Below are 20,585 nucleotides of genomic sequence, written 5' to 3' on the forward strand. Positions count from 1 at the left end.
GAGAGTGTGTAAAAGACACATTATGAACTTGATCTGGGGGTGTTTCACAAAGATCCTAAGTCAAACTTATCTATAAGTTGGACTTCTAAATTATGGAGAGCCATTTATAGCATTCAAATGAAATATATTCAAAAGCAGAAATTCAAGTATTTTTAGACTTTTCACATCAAGAACATGAAATCTCCTTGATAATAGAAAATATGTATTATTTGAATCAACGGTTTATTTTACCAAATATTTTCAAAGATGATAATGGCTTTCCATGATTGTTAAGTCTAACTTGGAGATAAGTTCAATTTAGGATCTTTGTAAAACACCCCCCTGTACACCCCGTAGGCCGTCGTGAGGAATGGCCGTTGTAGAAACCAGGCATAATAAACAAAGATGGAGGAAAAGATGCAGCAGTACTGAGGTAGATTCTTTTCAAGTTGGTTCTTTGTATCTGAAGTAGAATGTCGTCATTTGATGTTGACGATTTAACCTGGTGCGAGACACTTGAATGCCCATTCAGCACGATGGTAATGAGCATATCACATGCTCCATATCGAAGGAAATATATTGAGAAAAATAAAGTACCTGAGCTACCTATTAACTTGGGCCAAAGCAACCATTTTGCCAATCATGTTGAGCCAGAAAGGTACATGGTAACCTTACAATCTCCTTGCCACTAAGAAAAAAACAATGTGTACCGGAAATCTTCTTACATCAGTGACCAAAACAGATTACAAACAACAGAGAACCGCAAGTTTCCTTGTCATAAAGCAAGGTTTGTGTTCTTCACAAACAGGTGCTATCGTATCACACACGAGTACCTGTCATAGTTTGAAATACTATAACTTCGATGCATCAGACAATAGTTCCTAAGATTTGTCTCCTAAAAGTATCCTATTCTTTTTGTTTTTCAATAATCTTTCAATAATCAACAAAGGTCATACTATTTTCAAGTGTCCACATATCAGTTTGCGAGACCAATATAACGTGAATGACCGATTATTTTTGCACTCGTGGCACAAACAAAAGAGACAATAAATAAATGCAACACCTTATGATACCCTGTACACACAAAAAATGTGACACTACAGTCAAATGGGGAATTCCCCTAGCATCAAGCAGGGGGAATCCCCTCTGATCAAACAGGGAATTCCCCTTGGTAATGGAGTGCTTTAACAGACAGTGAATGTACCATATGTACATGAGCATGTATAAACAGTAAATAAGTAATCATTTTGTTCAAATTCATTCAAATTTCAAAATTAACTGCACATAAAAAGAAGAAAAAAACACACACTTTTTCAGGTTGCACTTTCTTTGTGTACCATCCGTTGGTATTCTATCTGGACAAATCATAATTATATATTTATGGCTTTATGCTACAAGACAAATCTTTCTGGGCTCATAATAAACTTGCAAAGTCATGGCAGTACATTTTTTTCTTTGTAAAATAATTCTCAACAGAATTGTTCTTAACAAAACGGACTTTCATGGTAAACTGCTTTTTATGACAATGTTGTAATACACACAAAACAATCATATATTCCATTAATAAATTGTCATTATAAATGAGGTTTGATATTCATACATTTACAGAAAACGAAGGGGGATTATTATTGTTGCATATGAGAAATTGAAATCAGAAGTACATCTGTTTCATAAAGTTTGCAAAAATAAAATGTGACATTCAGTTCTTTATAAATAGGAAAAAATAGAATGATGGTTTTGCAAATATTTCTTTAAAGAAAATAAGAAGAATGTGCGAATAACCTTGGTATTGGTTGAATCAATCTTTTTAAAGATTTCCTGGGACCGTTCCATTCAGCACAATTTTGTGTCAACAAACACAAAGCATATCAAATTGTGTCGGCTTGGCCAGTCTGCCAACATCATTCAAACAATCATCATTCATTCAGACATCCATGTACTGCAAGGTGAAAGTGTCTACGTGAATCAGTCGTCAAAAGGGGTCTTCTAGTTCTAGATGTCTCAGAGACAGTGTCTCCTACACGGCATCTCTTAAACGTTGTCTCACAGAAGTATCAACCGTGAATCAGTCTTCAGAGGGACCTTACAGTTCTAGATGACATCTCCTACATGCCATCTCTTAGATGTTGCCTCCCAGATGGAGTCTACAAGGTGATGTCTCCTAGGCGACATCTCTTAGACGTTGCCTCCCAGACAGTGTCTCCAAGATGATGTCTTCTAGGCAATGTCTCCTAGATGGCATCTCTTAGATGTTGCCTACCAGATGGTCTCTACAAGGTGATGTCTCCTAGACAGTATCTCCTAGACGTTGTCTCTTAGATGATGTCTCCTAGACGGCATCTCCTAGATGGCATCGCTTAGAGGTTGCCTCCCAGAAGATTATGTCTTCTAGGTAATGTCTCCTAGATGGCATCTCTTAGACGTTGTCTCCCAGAAGGTGATGTCTCAGAGACAATGTCTCCTAGATGGCATCTCTTAGACGTTGTCTCCCAGAAGGTGATGTCTCAGAGACAATGTCTCCTAGATGGCATCTCTTAGACGTTGTCTCCCAGAAGGTGATGTCTTCTAGTCAATGTCTCCTAGATGGCATCTCTTAGACGTTGCCTCCCAGAAGGTGATGTCTTCTAAACAAAGTCTCCTAGTCGAGCGGGTGAACTGTGATATTCATCACCTCCTGCTCCATATCCTGAATAAGCTCTGTCTTGTCGTAATCCATTCTGTGTCGGTAGACATGGTGACTAAGTACGCTGTACATTCGCTCCAGCTTCTCAATGTTGAAGTTTGTTGTTGCTAGGGTTACGCTCTCCAACAGTCGCTGAATAGAAAGAATACAAAGAAAGAATGAAAATGTTAATGGGAAAAGTTTAGGTGGACATATTCTAAACTAGAGATTTATGAGGAAATATCAAGACATGATTATTGTTATACGATGAGACTAAATAATTTTTGATAGATTTATACACCAGATTTTTTTAAAAATATTTGGAAATAAATATTTATCCATTTTTGACCTCTCAAAGTCAAAAGAGTCAAGAGGTTATCCCATAAGGATGAATGGAAAAAGTATAAAGTCCATGTTAGTGGATATAGATTTTTTTTTTCATGTTGAAATTATAAATCAACTGTTGAATATAAGCGGTAGTGCCCTTTCTGAACAACTTATCTGTTCCTCTAATTTTGCTCCTGAAAAACAATTATCTATTTAACCCACTCTTTAGTGAGGGCAGCAAATCCCTCCAAAGATTTAAAGTGAGTGGGCACTCATGGGGAATTTGACACCCATTGGGTGTTTACCCAATAGCACGAGTTGTCAATCACCAAAATTAGTCTTCCAACAGGCTTGCATTCCCCCATTTGGTTAAGTCCTGATTTCACTTGTCCCTCACCTGAAGACTCTCTGAGAGCCTAGGGGATATTTCTTGATAGGCCTACAGGTTTGCTGTGTGCAGACTTGGACACACAATGGTGTTTCCGCAAAGTTTGGTTTCAGCGAATAATGGCCTAGTGCACATGGAAACTGACGATCCACTCCCTTTAAAGCCCCACTGTCTACTTATAGCTACTTGCGCCCTCTATATACCAAACAATGCCTAATCGGTGACCCTTGGTCCCCCATGATCCTCCTTTTCTTAGATTTAATGAGATAACCACCTGTCAGTGACCTTGCAGGGTGGTCTAATCCCTCCTGTAAACTAGTAAAGGTGGGCTTTAAAGAACTGGGACTACACTTACCTTGAGTCTGTCATGATCAACCACTAGTTCTGGTACAGGTTCATCTAGAATGTTCCTTGCTACTGTTGCCATTGCCACAGCGTCGTTCTGAAGACTCCTTGTCGGCCGACGGCTGGATCGCCTCAGGGTAGCTACACAATAGAACAAGACAAGAGTGTGAGCAGCGCTCAAAATACACGGGGGCGATGGGCGATTCGCCCCCGTGAGCTCCACAATCGCCCCCGTCAGGTTGCTTACGGGGGCGATTGAAAAATTAAAAATCGCCCCCGTGGAATTATAAAATAAAGATTATCTTTTCTGATATAACTTTAACACAATATTGAGTATCAATTTTCAAACCTTAAACCAATGAAATGGAATTTAGATGGCGCTTTCTCTCCCATCTCTATGAGTATTACCGATACAAACAACGGAAGCTCGCAGTGCAGCTAGTGCGGCCCTCAGCAGTGGCTATACTGCGCCGGTAGTACCGGTGTGCACGCTGACGCCCAATATCTGCTGGAGCTGGAGACGATCGCGCAAGGACTGAAACATGGAGAAGTTTTTCGTTGTGAAAAGTGTGAATCCTCTGAAATCTGGCTATTCTAAAAGGCCAGCAAATAATGTAACTCGACCAGTAAATCAATATTGAGAAGGAGATCACCAAAGATGTTGCAGGGTGTAAAGTTGTGTAATGTTTTATTACACGACTTAACACAACCCGTGTTTAAGGAGTAAACAATTCAATGTTGTGTAAAGTCGTTACTCAACGAATTTGCAGTGCACACACATGTAAATTTGAGATTGTTCATTAATATTATGTTATTAAATACAGTTTACAGAATCATCTGTAAATAACTATGTTTTTTCATGTAAGAGTGAGCGTTCAGCATGTGAGCAGCTCCTCTCCTCTCCACTTTTATGCTTTATTTGTGAGGTTAGAGTGGATATTGGTGTGTCTATAAACATACACATCTACCAAGTTTACCCTCTGGATCACTTTGGACAATTTTTGAAGGACTTAGTGCAACTTGATGAGAGGTTCTAGACTTTCAAGTTTTTGCTTTGCTATCTATGTATTTGGAGCCAAGTGCAGCCATATTGAAACTGCTTCATGCACACATCCTATTGATGATCACCCAAGCCTGAATACCATTCTTGCTGTTCCTATTGTTATGAACAATACCAGCCTCTTGGGACAATGGCATTGGTCAAGCGTCCTACCTTTGTGTTTCTTCTTGGACTTTACTTGCTGAATAGATATATATATACAGTGTATCTCAACATTCTACTTTGCCTAATCACAGTATAACCGGCAACTTATACCCACATGAAGGTAGGCTGAATTCTCTATCATCAAAACCTGCAAGGAAATTATTGGGGGGTCCCATCAGCTACTACCCGAATTCGGAGGCTTCCTTCCAAATCTCCATTTTACTGGATGGTGACATTAATCCTAATCCTGGGCCTGCCGATGATATATGCAGAGATAGTTATGGGTCACCGTCAAGACAACGTGTCACTTACACCAGAGAACAGTTGTACAACTGTAATCGGACTAAAACATGCCCTCATTGGCTGCCCCCTATCCAGTGGAGAAATCTTACTTCCCTTGGTATTTCGTATAGAAAGCGGACGCGTCGAGAAGGAAAAAAAGGCCAGAGGGTCCAAGCGTCAACAGATTCATCCTCCAGTTTTCGCACACTGCATTGAATCTAATATCCCTACTATCACTACTGACAGGAATTCATATAAACAGCCTTCTCATACTTTATGCGCAGATTTTCCTCGTCATCGGGATCTCACCAACTTGATTGATGTATGCAGACGCCGCAACCAAGGGCGACATCCTGCAACTATTTCCTGTTTTGATCCACCGTTAAGTTTGGGTCTTTGGAATGCTAGATCCATGAATAACAAAGTAGTATCTATCTGTGATCTCATCCTCGAAAAGAACCTTGATTTACTTGTCATTACTGAGTCCTGGTTAAAGGGTGATTCACAAGACAACCACACCATTGCGAACATTAACTACACATTACCCAACTATGTGATTGTCCACAAGGCACGTCGCACTGGATCTGGTGGGGGAATCTGTATCATCCATCGTTCTGCTCTTAATGTCTCTTTGAACAACGATTTCCCCACTTTTAACTCGTTTGAACATGTGGATCTGACTGTCCATGCTTCACAGCGTGCTGTAATTAGAATACATGCCGTCTATAGACCACCTCCTTCTTCCAAGAACACACTGACATATAGATTGTTTGTAAACGAGTTTTCGTCTCTTCTTGAACTAGTAACTGTAAATGATATTGCTCAATTACTTGTCGGCGATTTCAACATACATGTGGATAATAAACGCAACAAAGACGCAATGAACTTCGTAGAGATGCTGGACTCTGCTGGTCTCCAGCAACATGTTACTGTGGCAACTCAACAAGCGGGACACATTCTAGGTTTGATTATTTCTCGGAAAATTGATAACCTGGTCAACACTGTGGACAAAGTGAGTGGGCTCCCTTCAGACCACCATGCACTCATCTGTCCACTTAATCTAGGACGCCCCCCTCCTGAAAAGAAACTCATCACTTGCAGAAAGCTTCGTAACATTAATTTGAACATACTGAGGGAGGATATTAAGGACGGTTCTCTGTGTTCATTATCTACCCGGTGCCCTTCGGAAGCGGTCGAAGAGTACAATACTACCCTGAGGCAACTCCTGGACAAACATGCGCCGGTACAGTCACATCTTGTTTCGTTGCGGCCCCATGCTCCATGGTACACAGAATCTGTCAAAGAATCCAAGCGCCTGAGACGTCGCGCTGAACGTAAAATGATTAAATCGAACATTGAAATAAATCGCCAGCTGTACAAACAACAGTGTGAGGTTTACGATCTCATTCTTGATGGAGCCAGGAGTACATGACGACTGAGATTAAAGAGTGCGACACCAAGCAGCTCTTCAAGCTGGTTAGTAAGCTCACCATTCCCAAAACTGACTCAGTTTTTCCTGATCGCAGTTCGGACGAGGAATTAGCGAATGATTTTGGAGAGTTCTTCCTTGATAAAATTCGAAAGATTGTGACAACATTTCCCCCTTCAAATCTCCCTGAAGAAACCCTTTCATGTGATTGTGAGTTCCAGCAATTTGAGCCTGTTACGCAAACACAGGTGAGAAAACTGATTAAGAACTCTATTTCCAAGTCTTGTCGTTTGGATCCTATGCCAACTCATTTAGTGAAATCGTGCCTTGAAGAACTAGTACCATCCATTACACACATAATGAACTCTTCTCTGTCTTCTGGTACTGTCCCAGAACTTTTCAAGACATCTCACGTTATACCTCTATTGAAGAAGTCTGACTTAAACCCAGATGACTTTAAAACCTACAGGCCCATAGCAAACCTGCCATTCCTTGCTAAGATCCTTGAGAAAATCGTTGCTTCTCAGCTTCGGGTGTACCTTGATAAACAAAAGTTGTTTCCTGAGATGCAGTCGGCTTATCGACAGTTCCATTCAACTGAAACAGCATTGATCAGAGTCTTCAATGACGTGCTTCTTGCAGTTGATAAGGGTCATGAGGCTGTGCTGGTGCTCCTTGATTACACTGCTGCGTTTGACTCTATTGACCATACAACTATGATTGATCGTTTCCTGCGAGGCTATGGCATCAAGGGGTGTGCTCTGAAGTGGCTTGATTCGTACCTGGATAATTGCAAACAGCACGTCGTTGTGAATGACTCTATTTCCAGACCATTTCCCCTGCCCTGAGGTGTTCCTCAAGGGTCTGTCCTAGGTCCACTGGAGTTCATCCTGTATACTGGTCCGTTGAGTGCGGTCATCTCTTCCCATCGGGACATTCATCATGTCATGTACGCCGACGACACCCAGTTGTATGTGACCATGACATCCAAAGATCACTTTGGCTCTATGCATAAACTGAGCGAGTGCGTCTCCGATGTCATGTCCTGGTCTTCTTCAAATAAACTCAAGTTAAATCAATCTAAGACTGAGGTACCACATATCACCTCGCAGTTTAGAAGTTCTTGCAGTCTGCCGTGCTTGGATGCTGCTGGCATTGAAATCGTACCTTCAAAAGTAGTTCGTAACCTCGGCGTCACTGTTGATAATGTATTGAATATGAAGCAACACATGAGGAATACTTGTCGGACGGCTGCCTTTGGTATATCCAGGATTAGTAAACTTCGAAAATATTTGGACAGACAGTCTACAGAACGATTGATCCACGCTTTTGTGACTTCCCATTTAGATTATTGTAACGGATTGTACTTTGGCTTACCAGATTACACCATTTCTCCACTCCAACGTATTCAGAACATGGCAGCCCGTCTCATTACCAAAACCAGAAAATATGAACACATAACTCCTATTCTCAGATCTCTTCATTGGCTACCTATTTTAACTCGCATTCAATTTAAGATTCTTTTGTTAGTATTCAAAATTAAACATGGTTATGCTCCATCATATTTAAACGACCTTCTCAAACCTATTGTTCCATCACGTTCATTACGGTCAACTACACATGCTAATTTCCAATACGCCCCTGGTCCCCGAACAAATACCCGTTACGGAGATCGTACTTTTGCCATTGCAGCCCCTAAATTATGGAACAGTTTACCTATTATTATTCGTCAATCCCCATCTGTAGAGTCTTTTAAGGCAAGTTTGAAGTATTTTTTGTTTACCGGTAATAGTAATTTATAGGGCAGTTTAATTATCTGTAATGTTATTATTAGAATTATGTATTATTATTGCTGTATGTTTATTTTACGTTGTACCTAATTACTTGTATGTTAAGCGCTTAGAAACATTGTATTAAGCGCTTTATAAATGTAATTTATTATTATTATTATTATTATGTTAAGCATTTACAGTCTATAAAAAATAGTTCTATAAATTAATATATCTCTGTGTTTGGATCAAGCAAAACAAATGCGTTTCCGGAAGCGAGAAAAAAAATATGGAAAGAGGGGAAGGTCGAAATCTGTTAACGTGCAATACTTTTAGTGCACCGCGAGGACAACTATATTATGTCAAACTCATGTTAATCCAGTTAAGGTTATTCGAGGAATAAACTTTCAGATTCATATTTAAATCCCAATAAATAATATGTAGTCAAAATTAAATATAGTAATGTACAATCGACATGTCTACGGGTGCTTCCACTAAACGACATGACTTGAAAAAATAATAGAAAAGCACGCACGTGCAACGACGACAAAATAAGAATAATGTAAAGGACCAGCCCGTTACAGGTAGTTATCTTGCAGAAAACGTAGAGGGCAGTAAGCTTTTGGGGCGTAAGGGCTCAGAGCGCGATTACGGATGCACCATGCGTAAAGCAGCTCTCAGAGCGTCTCAGATCCTATAAATAGCGGTATTGAGCTGAGCTATCGTCACTTCGACGCTGGCTCTCATCTTGGTCAGATGGCGAACTCTCCGCTTTCCTCCAGCTGAGCTAAAGTAAGGAAAAGGACTGGAAGCGAGAAATAGAGTTCCTACAAAAGGCAATCCCTGCCTTTACTACTTGTTGAGATTAATACAGGTAATTGGTGTCGGTGTTAACTATGATAACGTGTTGGAGAAGTTGACTTATGTTTGTATTAATAAAGTATACAGTTAAACAATCCATCGTTTCATAACGTGTAATTAGTTGAGTCTCCATAGACTGATGTAATTTCATAGAGAATACACGTCCAGCTATCCAAAACACCTCTCATCTCCACACTCATATACTTTGGGAAAACGGAGCCACGTCAGGGTCTCTAAACTACAAGCCAAATAGAAACCGCTCGCATTATTCAGGATGGCAAATTCTTCGTCAGATGACGGTGATAGAGGCAAGGGACAGGCCAGCCCTCCAGCATCCAGGACCCGTTCTAGGATGAAGGGCTGTAACAATAAGATAACAGCCCAGTATATACATCATCCATCTTTCGAAACTAACTTCGAGGGTGGCGCTAATTTTCTCTATCGATTCATAATTAAATAGAAAACAGGATGAGCTCAGAGCTTTTATGTCGACCATTACCATTAAAACCATTTTTTCTTCTCCCGCGAAATCAGGGGGGGGGGGGGTCTGGTCTAGGTCTCTACTTTTCTGAAGAGGAGTGTTAATTACACTTGTGTAATGAGATTGACAAGGTCATCATGTCTTTTGTCCTTTCTGCTATTTATTCTGAATAGTGTAGTTGTGTTTTGTGGCCAAGTTTCTATTTCGACATCACCCCCGCGTGAGAACAGTGAAGATATATATTTTCGAGCTCAAGTACTTCCTTATTTCAGCTCGATATGGGCGCGACAAATTTTTTTTTAACAAAATAGGCTAAAGTTCAGTCGATTGCAACGGTTTTTCCCTCTGGCATTCACGAGTGTTCATAAAATTATATAATACTTGTATATGTTTAAGAGAACTAGTCCTAACGAACAAAGGAAACTCCAATTTGACTATACTACATTGCGACGATCATATCCACTATACAGATTGAGTAATACGTATGTATACGGGCTTGGACCAGAAATTTCGTACAAAGGGAAGAGATCTGACCATTAGCTGCATGTTATAACTTGTAAATTTGTAAGAGAAATAATGCCGACTATTAATGATAATGATGAAATAGCTAATAATTTAGGAGTTTCATGGGTACCACCAATTCAATGGAAAAAGAGCCCCCGTCTGTACTAAAAGAGCCCCCGTGAGAAGGCTCACGGGGGCGCTTTTTATTTTGGAAGAGCCCCCGTGGACAAAAAAATTAATTTGAGCCCTGAGAGTGAGAGATAGAGGACACGATTTAAAGCCCCACCGCACTACTAAATAGCTACTTGCGTCCTCTATATAGCGAAAGAAGCCTAATCGGTGACCGTAGGTCCCTCATGGTCCCCTTTTTCTTATGTTAATTGAGAGCTGATTTGATGAGATAATCACCTGTCAGTGACTTTGCAAGGAGGTTTAATCCTTCCTGGCCAAACTAGTGCAGATAGGCTTAAACCAAGTCATAAGTGAAATGTTGCAAAATACATTGTCATTGTAAACAGTGAATTCTTCATTTGTTTGGAGAATGAATCAAGTTGAATGATAGCAACAACTCGTTTTGCAATATTTCAAATTTTACTTGGCCTGGCATTCAGGCACAGTGCACATTTCAAGATTGCATAATCATTACAAATGGGGCATCTTAAGGCATTTTAACCGTTTTTTTTTTAACCGTTTTTTTTTTTTTTTTTTTTTTTTAAATTAATGAATAGAAAATATGTAACATGAAGTTTTTAGCTTCTACCACCCTTAAATATGCTAAATTTGTTAAAATATATATTTTGTTTGTTTAAATGGGATATAAATGCATAAAATCAAATTATTCCAAAATTCTCACTCGTGCAAACCATGGGTGATTATGAGGTGAAAAAGATAACAATGGAATGATGACGTTGAAACACATGTATAAAGCATTAAAAACTGAGAAATATCAGCCAAAAGAGGGCGGAAAAAAATGAAGAAACAAAAAAACATTCAAATCTGAAAAATATCGGCCCAAAGAGGGCGACAAAAAAAAAAATTCTGACCGACCGACCCACGTTTATGCACCCTAAGGGCAATACAACAAGTTTTTATTTTAGGCCTAATTATAAGGAAACCAGTTTGTTCCAAAACTGCACTATAATAAAAAGGAAATTAGATTTACTCCAGTAAATTACACAACGATAACTATAAAATTTGATTTTACCATTGCTGTCTTTTCCTTTGGTTGATTCAGCTGAGGTAGGCGTGTCTCCTTCATATTGTCTTCTCTCCTCCTCCTCCTCCTCCTCCTCTCCATTCTCAACCTCCATGACCTTTATGATCTCTTTGGTCTTTGACCTGTCACCTTTGACCCTTTGGAACGGCACCACCTTCTCCAGCGTGGGAGGATCAATCTCCGAAGACTCTTCGCTGCTGATGCCATTCTGAAGCTGATGGTGCGTGGGGGCCGCATGATTGCTGTTCCTACGCAGTGACCGACGCCCGATTACATGTTCGCTGACCGGGGAGCACGGCCCGCTCTTCACACTCTCTCGGTCACTGTCGTGGTTATCGAGCCTGTGGGAGAGACGAGGCGAGCGCTGTGTCGCGATGGGAGTATCGTCGGTGATCTGGGACAGAGTACTGGGTGCAGTGGATGTTTCAGCAGATTGGTTACTGGTTTCTTGGTGGTTGAAGATATCGCCATTTGTCAGGGGTCCATTGTGCAAGATCTCCACCTCTCCATCTTCCATTGCCTCTTCCCCTTCCTCCTCCTCCCTTTCCTCCTCCTCATCATCCTCCTCCTCGTCTCTTTCCTCCCCATCTTCCTCTTCGCTGTCTTCCTCTTCATCAACAACCGGTTTCTTCTTCTTAATCTTCGACAAGAATCCTCTGGACCAAGCACTTCTTCGCTTCGAGTGCTTCTTCTTGACCTTCTTTGGTCGACCGGTCCCTCCGTCTCCATCCTCCTCCCTGGAGGAATCCAACTGATGCGGTTTTAGTTTCTGGTTGGCCAGCTCCCTGGCCTGTTCCTGCGCCTGTGTCAGGGTCAACTGATGGAATGTCTTGTAGAAGCTGGGGGCCATGGCTGCGGTCACGGTCGAGTTCTCCTGCCTTCTGGACCTCGACTCCTCGATCTCCCCGCACTCCTTCTCGAAATCGGAATCCATCTCGGCGTCGATGATGGCATAGGCCATGTCCTTCAGCTCACAGGCTCTGTTCCTAATCATGCGATCTATGACAAGAGAGTTAGATATTAGCTCTTTAATACTCGACACACAACAATTTTAAACTATTTTATAAAGAATTACGGTTGATTGGGATCGATCAAGTTCTCTGATTGATCTCCTATGTCATTAGTACAAATTTATCAAAGATACGTAGATGCAATAAATTTGAATCAATTGCAGCTATTTTATATACTTGATAAACACAGATAAATCCACTAACTATAATCCTTTTCCTTTCTAATGAATACACAAATTTTGACATGGTTCGTGAGAAAGATAATCAATATTTAATGGATTTCAGGGAAGATTGCTTGAAAGAGGAGCACGGAAAGGCAATACTTTATATATTTGCAAAACTTGACCAAATGGGCAACCAAAAAATGGAGGGCCATGTCTGAAACATAACATGATAACAAATATATTGCACATGCATCTTTGATACAAGCGAGAAGTACGAGACAGGGATGTCAGTCAGTTTTACTTACTGGGCCTGAAAAGAAGCCAGAACATGTTAAAGCCCCATATGTGTTGTCACTGTCTAAAATCAGGCAAAAGCCTGAAGACTGGCATCTCTGATGAGAACATGTTCAAATTTCATTCCAACTTCATTTTGCTGCTATAAGAACTAATTATCATCTTTGAGAACAAAGGTGACAGACAGGTGTTTTATGTGTGAAAAGAAGGACAGGCACTCTACTTACCACTAGGTTGTCTATCAGGGTTGTATTCCAAGGCATTGCTGGTGATGAGGTCGATATCCCCCAGGAACTGTTTAGCGCTGGTGTACTGATGGAGATTAATCTTGTTGTTCATGGTGAACAGATCCATGGGTTGTTTGATCACTTCAACATAGTCTGGAACCTACAAAAGTTAAGTTGAACATAATAAATTAAAGTCCTATTCAACATCCATTTTATCAAGTTTTGGACAAACAAGTGAAATATATTGGTGTATTAACGCAATAATCAATATCGCTTTGTTTCAGACATCTGAGCAGGGCAATTTTTAAATGGTATTGCCCTTCCAAGTTTAATTGATAAGCCAACAAAACTATGCACAAAAAATTCGATGGGATTTTGTGTGTAAATTGCCAGTCAATATTAATACACAGTCAAACAATGGACAAAAAATATTGCCCGATCAGAAAAGTCAATGGCAAAATGCGTGCTAAACTTGCAGGCAAAATGCGTGCTAACTTGCAGGCAATATGTAGAGCCAACATCTGGGTAATTTGTCATTTTCATTGCGCATCTATTACGCATATGAGAACCTGCGCACTTTGCGCGCACTCTATTGTGACGTAATAATCACACCCAATGCACACTGTTTGCAGTGTATCGTTGGTTGAATAATGGCAAAAGCTTAAGCCAAGGTAGATAGTTCCATCCATACACATGAAAGTGTGTAGGGACGTTGTACAATAATAAGATAATTAGCTACATAAGAAACCAAAAAATATTGTTCTCAGTTTTACCTCTTCAGGGTCCACGGGACTGGTGAAGACCCGGAACTTTCTCTCGGACGCCAGTCTGGTGAGGACATCCCTGAGGAAGATTCTCAACTCTCTGAGCTTCTTCTCTTCCTCACTGATGAGCTTCTGGATCTCTTCCTCTGTCAGTTCTCTAGGTTCCCTGGGAGCGACTACAGGAAGGACCTCAAGGGCTGCAGAAGCTGTTGGAAGAACAGTTCAAATTCAAAATTCAAAATCAGAACAGTGAGATTGGAAATTAAGCAATGAGGCGATATGATTTTTTTAAAGAGTCTCTTGGACAACTTGGACTTCTTCTTCTCCTCACTAATAAGTTTCTGGATCTCCTCCTCTGTCAGTTCTCTAGGTTCCCTGGGAGCGACAACGGGAAGGACCTCAAGGGCTGCAGAAGCGGCTGAAAGGACAGTTGGATCAGAAATCAAGCAATGCGAGTGTCATGGCCAAATGGTTAAGGGCATTTGACTGGAGATGCGAAGGTCAAGGGTTCAAATCCTGAATTGACTGCGGAGCAAGCAGTCGAGCACGTGTCACAGAACCCAAATTTGGGACAATTTCAAACCTACCACACAGTACAAAAAGGGTTACATCAAAACAAAACAAAATTTTAAGTCTTACCAATTTTCTTCTTCCTGTGTGGAGCCTTGGTGGCTTGTACTAGGACGAGATCCCTGAAGAATTCTCTCCTTTCATCCATCTTGAAGAGTCTCATCTTCATCACCTCACCGTGACCAGCAATGAAAAGAGACTGCATCTGGAGTGAGGACAGAATGTCAAAACTTGGTTTTAGAGGGATTATTCTCTTTTAAAGTAGAGCAAATCCAAGGAATCAGTCATTTGATGTCCCAAATGTTACTGGTTATTGTGAAGTCCTGGGCTCCCTCTTACAAAAACTTGATATCAATTGCAACTATGTACATAAGAGTTAGGAGACTGCAAACTTGCGTTTGATTGAAGGACTTGCGATTGATTTGGATCAAGGCAAGGCCTCATTTTATAAAGAGTCGCCGCAAGTTTACAGTCCCCAAACTCTTATGCACATAATTACAATTGTTATCAAGCGATCATCAATTAATTTTTATAAGACGGGCTCTGAACTTCAAATTGACATAAAATGTGCGATTTCACTTTATATTTGGTCTGATCTAAGTTCTAGTATGCCCACCAACTGAATAAAATGATCAGATAAAGTAAAACCTTAGATCTGGGGCTTGTCTTATAAAGACTTGCGATTGATCACACGATGTGTTAAGACTTTTGTTAATAATATATGAATACCTAATTTGTATACTTTTTATTATGTTGAAAAAAGCAGAAATAAAATCATACAAATAATGATCTCAATAAAACTTCCAGCATGCAACTTACCTCGACTGGAGCATCCCTGAGCGGAAAGTCTGAGGTAGCTAGCAGGAGGATGGGGGCTGATGGAGGTAGATCTTGCAGCAACGTGAGGAAAGTTGCTTGCAACGTTGCGGAGCATGCCTCCCACCACTGGCCTATGTGAGGGACATAGATGATGCTGGGACTGGTGCGCCTTGCCTCAAGGAATACCTAGCAATGGAAGAGAGGATACTGAAGTGTAAAATATAATTTTTTCATCTCAGGAGTTCTACAAGGGTTTCCAAGCAATAATCATTACATCAAATTTACTGTATTGCTATATTTTAACAGTGCTCCTTTTATATATTTATCTACACTTTTTCCTATTTATCTACCATTTTCCTATGTATCTACCCATTTTTCTATGCTTTTTTTTAAAAGCAAGATGGGGTTTGGATAGATTTTTTCTGTCTTTTCAAAATGTCAGATTGAAGTCCAAGAGATGTCTCTATCACAATCAGCACCATGTTCATCATCATCATCACCACCACCATTTTCATCATTATCATCATCACCATCATAATCCATTATCCTCCTCCTCCTCCTCATCATCACCACCACCACCACCACTACCAGCGCCACCACCACCATCATCTTCATTATACCTGAGCACACGATTCTTCTGGTGTCTTTGCACTGCATGCGTACAATGCTGGGAGGTCAAGGCAGTGTACGGGGAGTCTCTCCATGTGATGCAGGAGAGCCGGGCCGAGGTGCGAGGTTTGCCCCATCCCAGGCTGCCCGGTGATGAGGAAGCGTGGCCGGTGGGCGTGTGGTCTATGGTAGGAAGTACTGATGAGAGAGAGAAAGGGAGAGAGTCAAAGAAGAGATAAAGAAGAGTTTTTTTGTTGTTGATGGTATAACTCTATTTTCAAATAAACATTTACTTTACTTGTGCTAGCGCCATGAGCGTCCCTGGACGTGTCTTCTTTTTCGTACCCCAGCGAGCCCAGATTCCAGTATGAACTCATTTTTATACATAGCAAGCTACCAAAGCTTGCAAAGTAGTCACAAACAATTAGACTTTGATTATTTATTGCTTTGCCTTACTATTTTATAAATAATTTCAATAGCATCTCGGTGTTCTAATGCACTCTCACAAAACTTCTTGAGATAGTGTTACCCTATTTTTCTTTAAAGAACTTTTCTGAGCTAAGTCATTCACAACACACATATTTTCTTCACGGTTCCAATAGCATAATACAGTTATTTACAGAAGGAACCAGTTTTTCCTAAACAAATATACGAGTGAATGAAAAGTAAACTCCCTAATATCAAGGGTACTGAGGCTTAGTTGAATTCCAACTAGGATTTAGAATATTTTTTAGCTAAGAAGAAAAACAAGCTCCCTTAACATTTCAAAAAGCGGAGAATTGATCTTTGTGTTTAACGCTAACTCTTCCACTCAAGTACTCATGCATCTACAATGCTGCTTTGTATAATTCTGTAAAAAAGCTGTCTTTCTGTTTTGATTCTGTAATTGTTTTATTCAATTATTGATCAATAAAGATTAAAGGTAATACAAAGTTTTGGTAAGAGGTCATGAATTTGGTTCAAATGAACATATTGAAAGCATATGCAAGTTGAACATTCAATGATCGTTGTCGCGAGTCTAAAGTAATGAAATTGTGAATAATAAACTCTTTATGTTGTATAGATCCCTCTCAAGACTGATATTACTTTAGTTTTATAACAATGTTTCTTGACTACAATAGACCGATTTGCTATTTCTGTTTGGAGATTATATATCAGAACTGCATCTTCTGAAATTTTCATAGTCGCAGCTTCCATGAAATGGCCTTAGGCGCTATTTGAAATATTTGAAATTCACCGGGAGCACCTGTAATTTTTGTTATAACTCAATTTCTCGAAAGCAGAAGTGTTTTGGGGCTAAATTTTCTAGTGCTTATAATACATCCACATGGGCATCCAAATATATCAAAACTTAAAAGAAGTACTATCCATCCAATTTTCAAAATTTCCCAAACTTTGCATTACCTTTAAAAGAAAAGAGAAGAATGCTTTCTTACCTTGCAAAGTTGAGGAATGAATGGTTGGATGTGTGTGAAAGGCTGTGTTTCTTGGACCCCATCCTTGGGGTGGGGCCGTTGAATATACTGGGCCCTCCCTCCTCCTCCTCCCAGTCATCATTGTGCAGCATATCGGTCAGAGGATCTGAAGATTCCTCTGAAGAATGATACCAAGGAGGAGATGATATTATTAACAATAAAAATAATAATACAGTACATATAATACAGTATATAAATACTGCATAAGGGAAACATGAAACAGGTTCCGTTATTACGGATTTCAATGAGAAACCCCATACAATGAAAACAGAAATTGTAGTCTTTATAGATGGGTGGTCTTTCGATACAGGGGGTCGCTAAAGCAGGTTTGACTGTAATATTTATTAAGTACACATTATATCATAAAACAATGTCCCTATGCATGTTCAAAGTGGTTTAGCCACTATCAGCTCACCATGCCACCATAACGGCATAAGTACTTGCCAGGTAACTACAGTACACGTAATTAATCTTGAGAATATTAAAAAAGCTTCCAACTATTGATCTTATGAGAGAGGGAGAGAGATAGAGATAGAGAGAGATGACTGTAAATGAGGTCCTGTGTCTTGAAACAAACGAATCAGGCCCAATTTCAAACTGTTTGCCTCTTTGATAGTGTTTAGCTGGTGAACCACTACACCACGGTGACCCAATACAGGTTATGTCTTTTCCATGCATGGTCTTTCAAAAAGGCAGGCAGGATTCAGTATTTTAAATGAAAATGGGTAAATTAAGCTTCAATGCTATATTCAATGGCTGAAAAATAACATGGAATGGAAAGCATCTAGCACAACAATTATCCTAATTGAAAAGAAAAAGACAAATTTACTAATTTCATATTCTTTTCTAAGTATTTTTTAAGGCATTTCACAATTAAAATAACCAACTTTAGTCATAGAAAAAATAAGTACATACTCTCTTTACAACACAAATGTGACATGTTGCCTACTTATTTCTTTAAACTTCAAATATGAAAATAAAACTGCAGTCGCTCACCTTGTAAAGTACTATTGTCTTTATACAAAGCCGAAGGGAAGACATGACGTAGAATATCCAGTGCAGCATTGAATTGGTTCTCCAGCAATGGACGGACGTGGAGGGTCAAGCTACGGCCAGGGCTGACCACTGACCGCTGAGAGGCCGGTACGATGCGCTTCATGGCCTGGTGGAAGTCCACAGCGCCGATCTGGATCTCGGTCACGTCCAGCTGGAGTTTTTCCTTGGAGGTATAGATTTGAGGGTAGCGGCGTCGCAGGGCGTACAGCGCTGCCTCGGTGCATAGCGCCTTGAGGTCGGCACCACAGTAACCTGTGATGTAGTTGAAATGACAAAAAAAGCACATTTAAACTTTTTGTTTGTTTTGTTTCTATTTAGTAACTTTATATCATATGCTGGGATGGATAAAAGTATAAAATTCTTGTGAGAAAAATGACCTGCACAGTTAACATTTAAAAAAAAAAAAAAATGAAAGCAATACGAATCTGCTAACCTCTAATAGATAAAATCATACAAATCTCTCAAGGTGAAATAAGAATAATTCGAGGTCTACACATATTTCAAAAAGAGTAAGGAATCTAGTATTCACATTAATTTGAAGAGCCAAAATAGGAATTCATTCCCTCAGATTATGACTGGTTAAATTAATCCAAGGCCATGGCCGTGGATGTCCTTTTGATCGGCCTCAATGCCCCTCTCATTGGCCTTGGAGATTTTGTGTGCCCTTTCCAATTCATCCTATTTGTGCTCTAATATAGGAATGTGCCCTACAGAAAAGTGGCCTTGACCTAAAAATATTGAAATTTAAGGCCTGTAGCAATGTATATTTAGAATAGTAAATCAGGATTTTTATATTTAACTCATCAAACAACAAACGATTCTAATTATCATTATCATTCCATTATCTCTTACCGACACACTTTGCAGCAACTTCTGAAACAAAAGCTTCTGACAGCCTCGGATTCCATTGTTTGGTGTGGATGTTGAGGATGGTGGTCCTTGCCTACAAACGAAAATGTTGAAAAGATATTATTTATGAGAGGTATAAAGAGGTTAGGATCATTGAAAACCCTGCATTTACTTTGTTGCAATGATTCCGAAAGCCGCTAAGGAAGAATCTCTTAAAGATCAAGCTGATAACACCTTTAGTTTCTTAAAACACCAAAGTTATCAGGCACTGATCTACCGCGAGTCTCTATTTTTATAATCAGTACACATAATCTAGCTATATCAATTCAAGGGCAGGCAGTTTAACAGCTTTTACTTGAACCTGATATGATTTTTATTCAATACCTATAATTCCATTAAGTGTTGACCCATACGAAAAATCAAAAATCAAAAATCAAAATCAAATCATTACATACAACACATGGATATACAGCATACATGCCAACATTTGAAAATCAGAAATCTGTACAAATTATGCTATTTAAAAAAAAAAGAGGAACAATCCTAACTCTCCTATTCAATACTACAGACAAATTTGTACAGGAAGAGGAACACCTGCATTAAAATGATAATTATCTTCTCCCAAAAAGAGGAATGTTCCTCTTTAATCTGAACAGTTGGCATGTATGATACAGTCAAACCTGCTTTACTGACCACCTGTCAACAAAGACCACATTTGTTGTTTCCCTTGAAAATTGTTTCTCATTGAATCAGGTACTAAAGGAACCTGTCTACTAGGACCACTTTTTGTATTTCCCTTAGGCAGTCACTACATACAGGTTTTGACTGTATAAAAGGCAAATCATAAATTGACCCTTCAAATACTCGGGCTGGGGTCCATGACAAAGAGTGCTGTAAACCAAAATCAAATCGTCCAACTGGAAAATGAGAATGTGCGAAAATGGAAACATACCTCGACTGAAGGCAGAGGGAAGAGGAACTCCCTATCAAAACGTCCTGGTCTCCTGAGCGCAGGGTCGATGGCATCTATCCTGTTGGTCGCTCCGATGACCACAATCTCCCCTCGACTGTCCAGACCGTCCATAAGGGCCAGGAGGGTGGACACGATGGAGCTGTGGATCTGGTCTTGGCGGCTTGACCGGACCGGGGCCAGACCGTCGATCTCATCGAAGAAGATGATAGACGGACGCATGGTGAAGGCCTGTGCATGGGGGGAAAAGGACGACACAATGACTTCACAACAAATATTTCAGTACAGTATAGCGAGTGGTAAATCAGTTAATGACAGCAGATTTGTTGGT

General features: G+C 40.0%; 1 protein-coding gene across 2 annotated transcripts in view; it reads right to left on the minus strand.

The window, feature by feature from the left end:
• Positions 1 to 990: 990 nt before the first annotated feature.
• LOC585573 (ATPase family AAA domain-containing protein 2) overlaps positions 991 to 20,585 on the minus strand; it is a 30,355-nt gene continuing 10,760 nt past the window's right edge. For both annotated transcript variants that reach the window (XM_030982840.1, XM_030982839.1), the window contains exons 11-22: positions 20,237 to 20,485; positions 19,288 to 19,378; positions 18,376 to 18,687; positions 17,341 to 17,497; positions 15,916 to 16,102; positions 15,296 to 15,481; positions 14,546 to 14,681; positions 13,916 to 14,112; positions 13,143 to 13,302; positions 11,436 to 12,446; positions 3,712 to 3,842; positions 991 to 2,794 (exon numbers count right to left, since the gene is read on the minus strand). In XM_030982840.1, the coding sequence (XP_030838700.1) occupies positions 2,618 to 2,794; positions 3,712 to 3,842; positions 11,436 to 12,446; positions 13,143 to 13,302; positions 13,916 to 14,112; positions 14,546 to 14,681; positions 15,296 to 15,481; positions 15,916 to 16,102; positions 17,341 to 17,497; positions 18,376 to 18,687; positions 19,288 to 19,378; positions 20,237 to 20,485 (2,994 nt within the window). In that variant the 3' untranslated portion in view covers positions 991 to 2,617. The remainder of the gene's footprint in view (positions 2,795 to 3,711; positions 3,843 to 11,435; positions 12,447 to 13,142; positions 13,303 to 13,915; positions 14,113 to 14,545; positions 14,682 to 15,295; positions 15,482 to 15,915; positions 16,103 to 17,340; positions 17,498 to 18,375; positions 18,688 to 19,287; positions 19,379 to 20,236; positions 20,486 to 20,585) is intronic.

This window comes from Strongylocentrotus purpuratus, unplaced genomic scaffold, assembly GCF_000002235.5.
Source record: "Strongylocentrotus purpuratus isolate Spur 01 unplaced genomic scaffold, Spur_5.0 spur5_scaffold_13, whole genome shotgun sequence".
Taxonomy (NCBI): domain Eukaryota; kingdom Metazoa; phylum Echinodermata; class Echinoidea; order Camarodonta; family Strongylocentrotidae; genus Strongylocentrotus; species Strongylocentrotus purpuratus.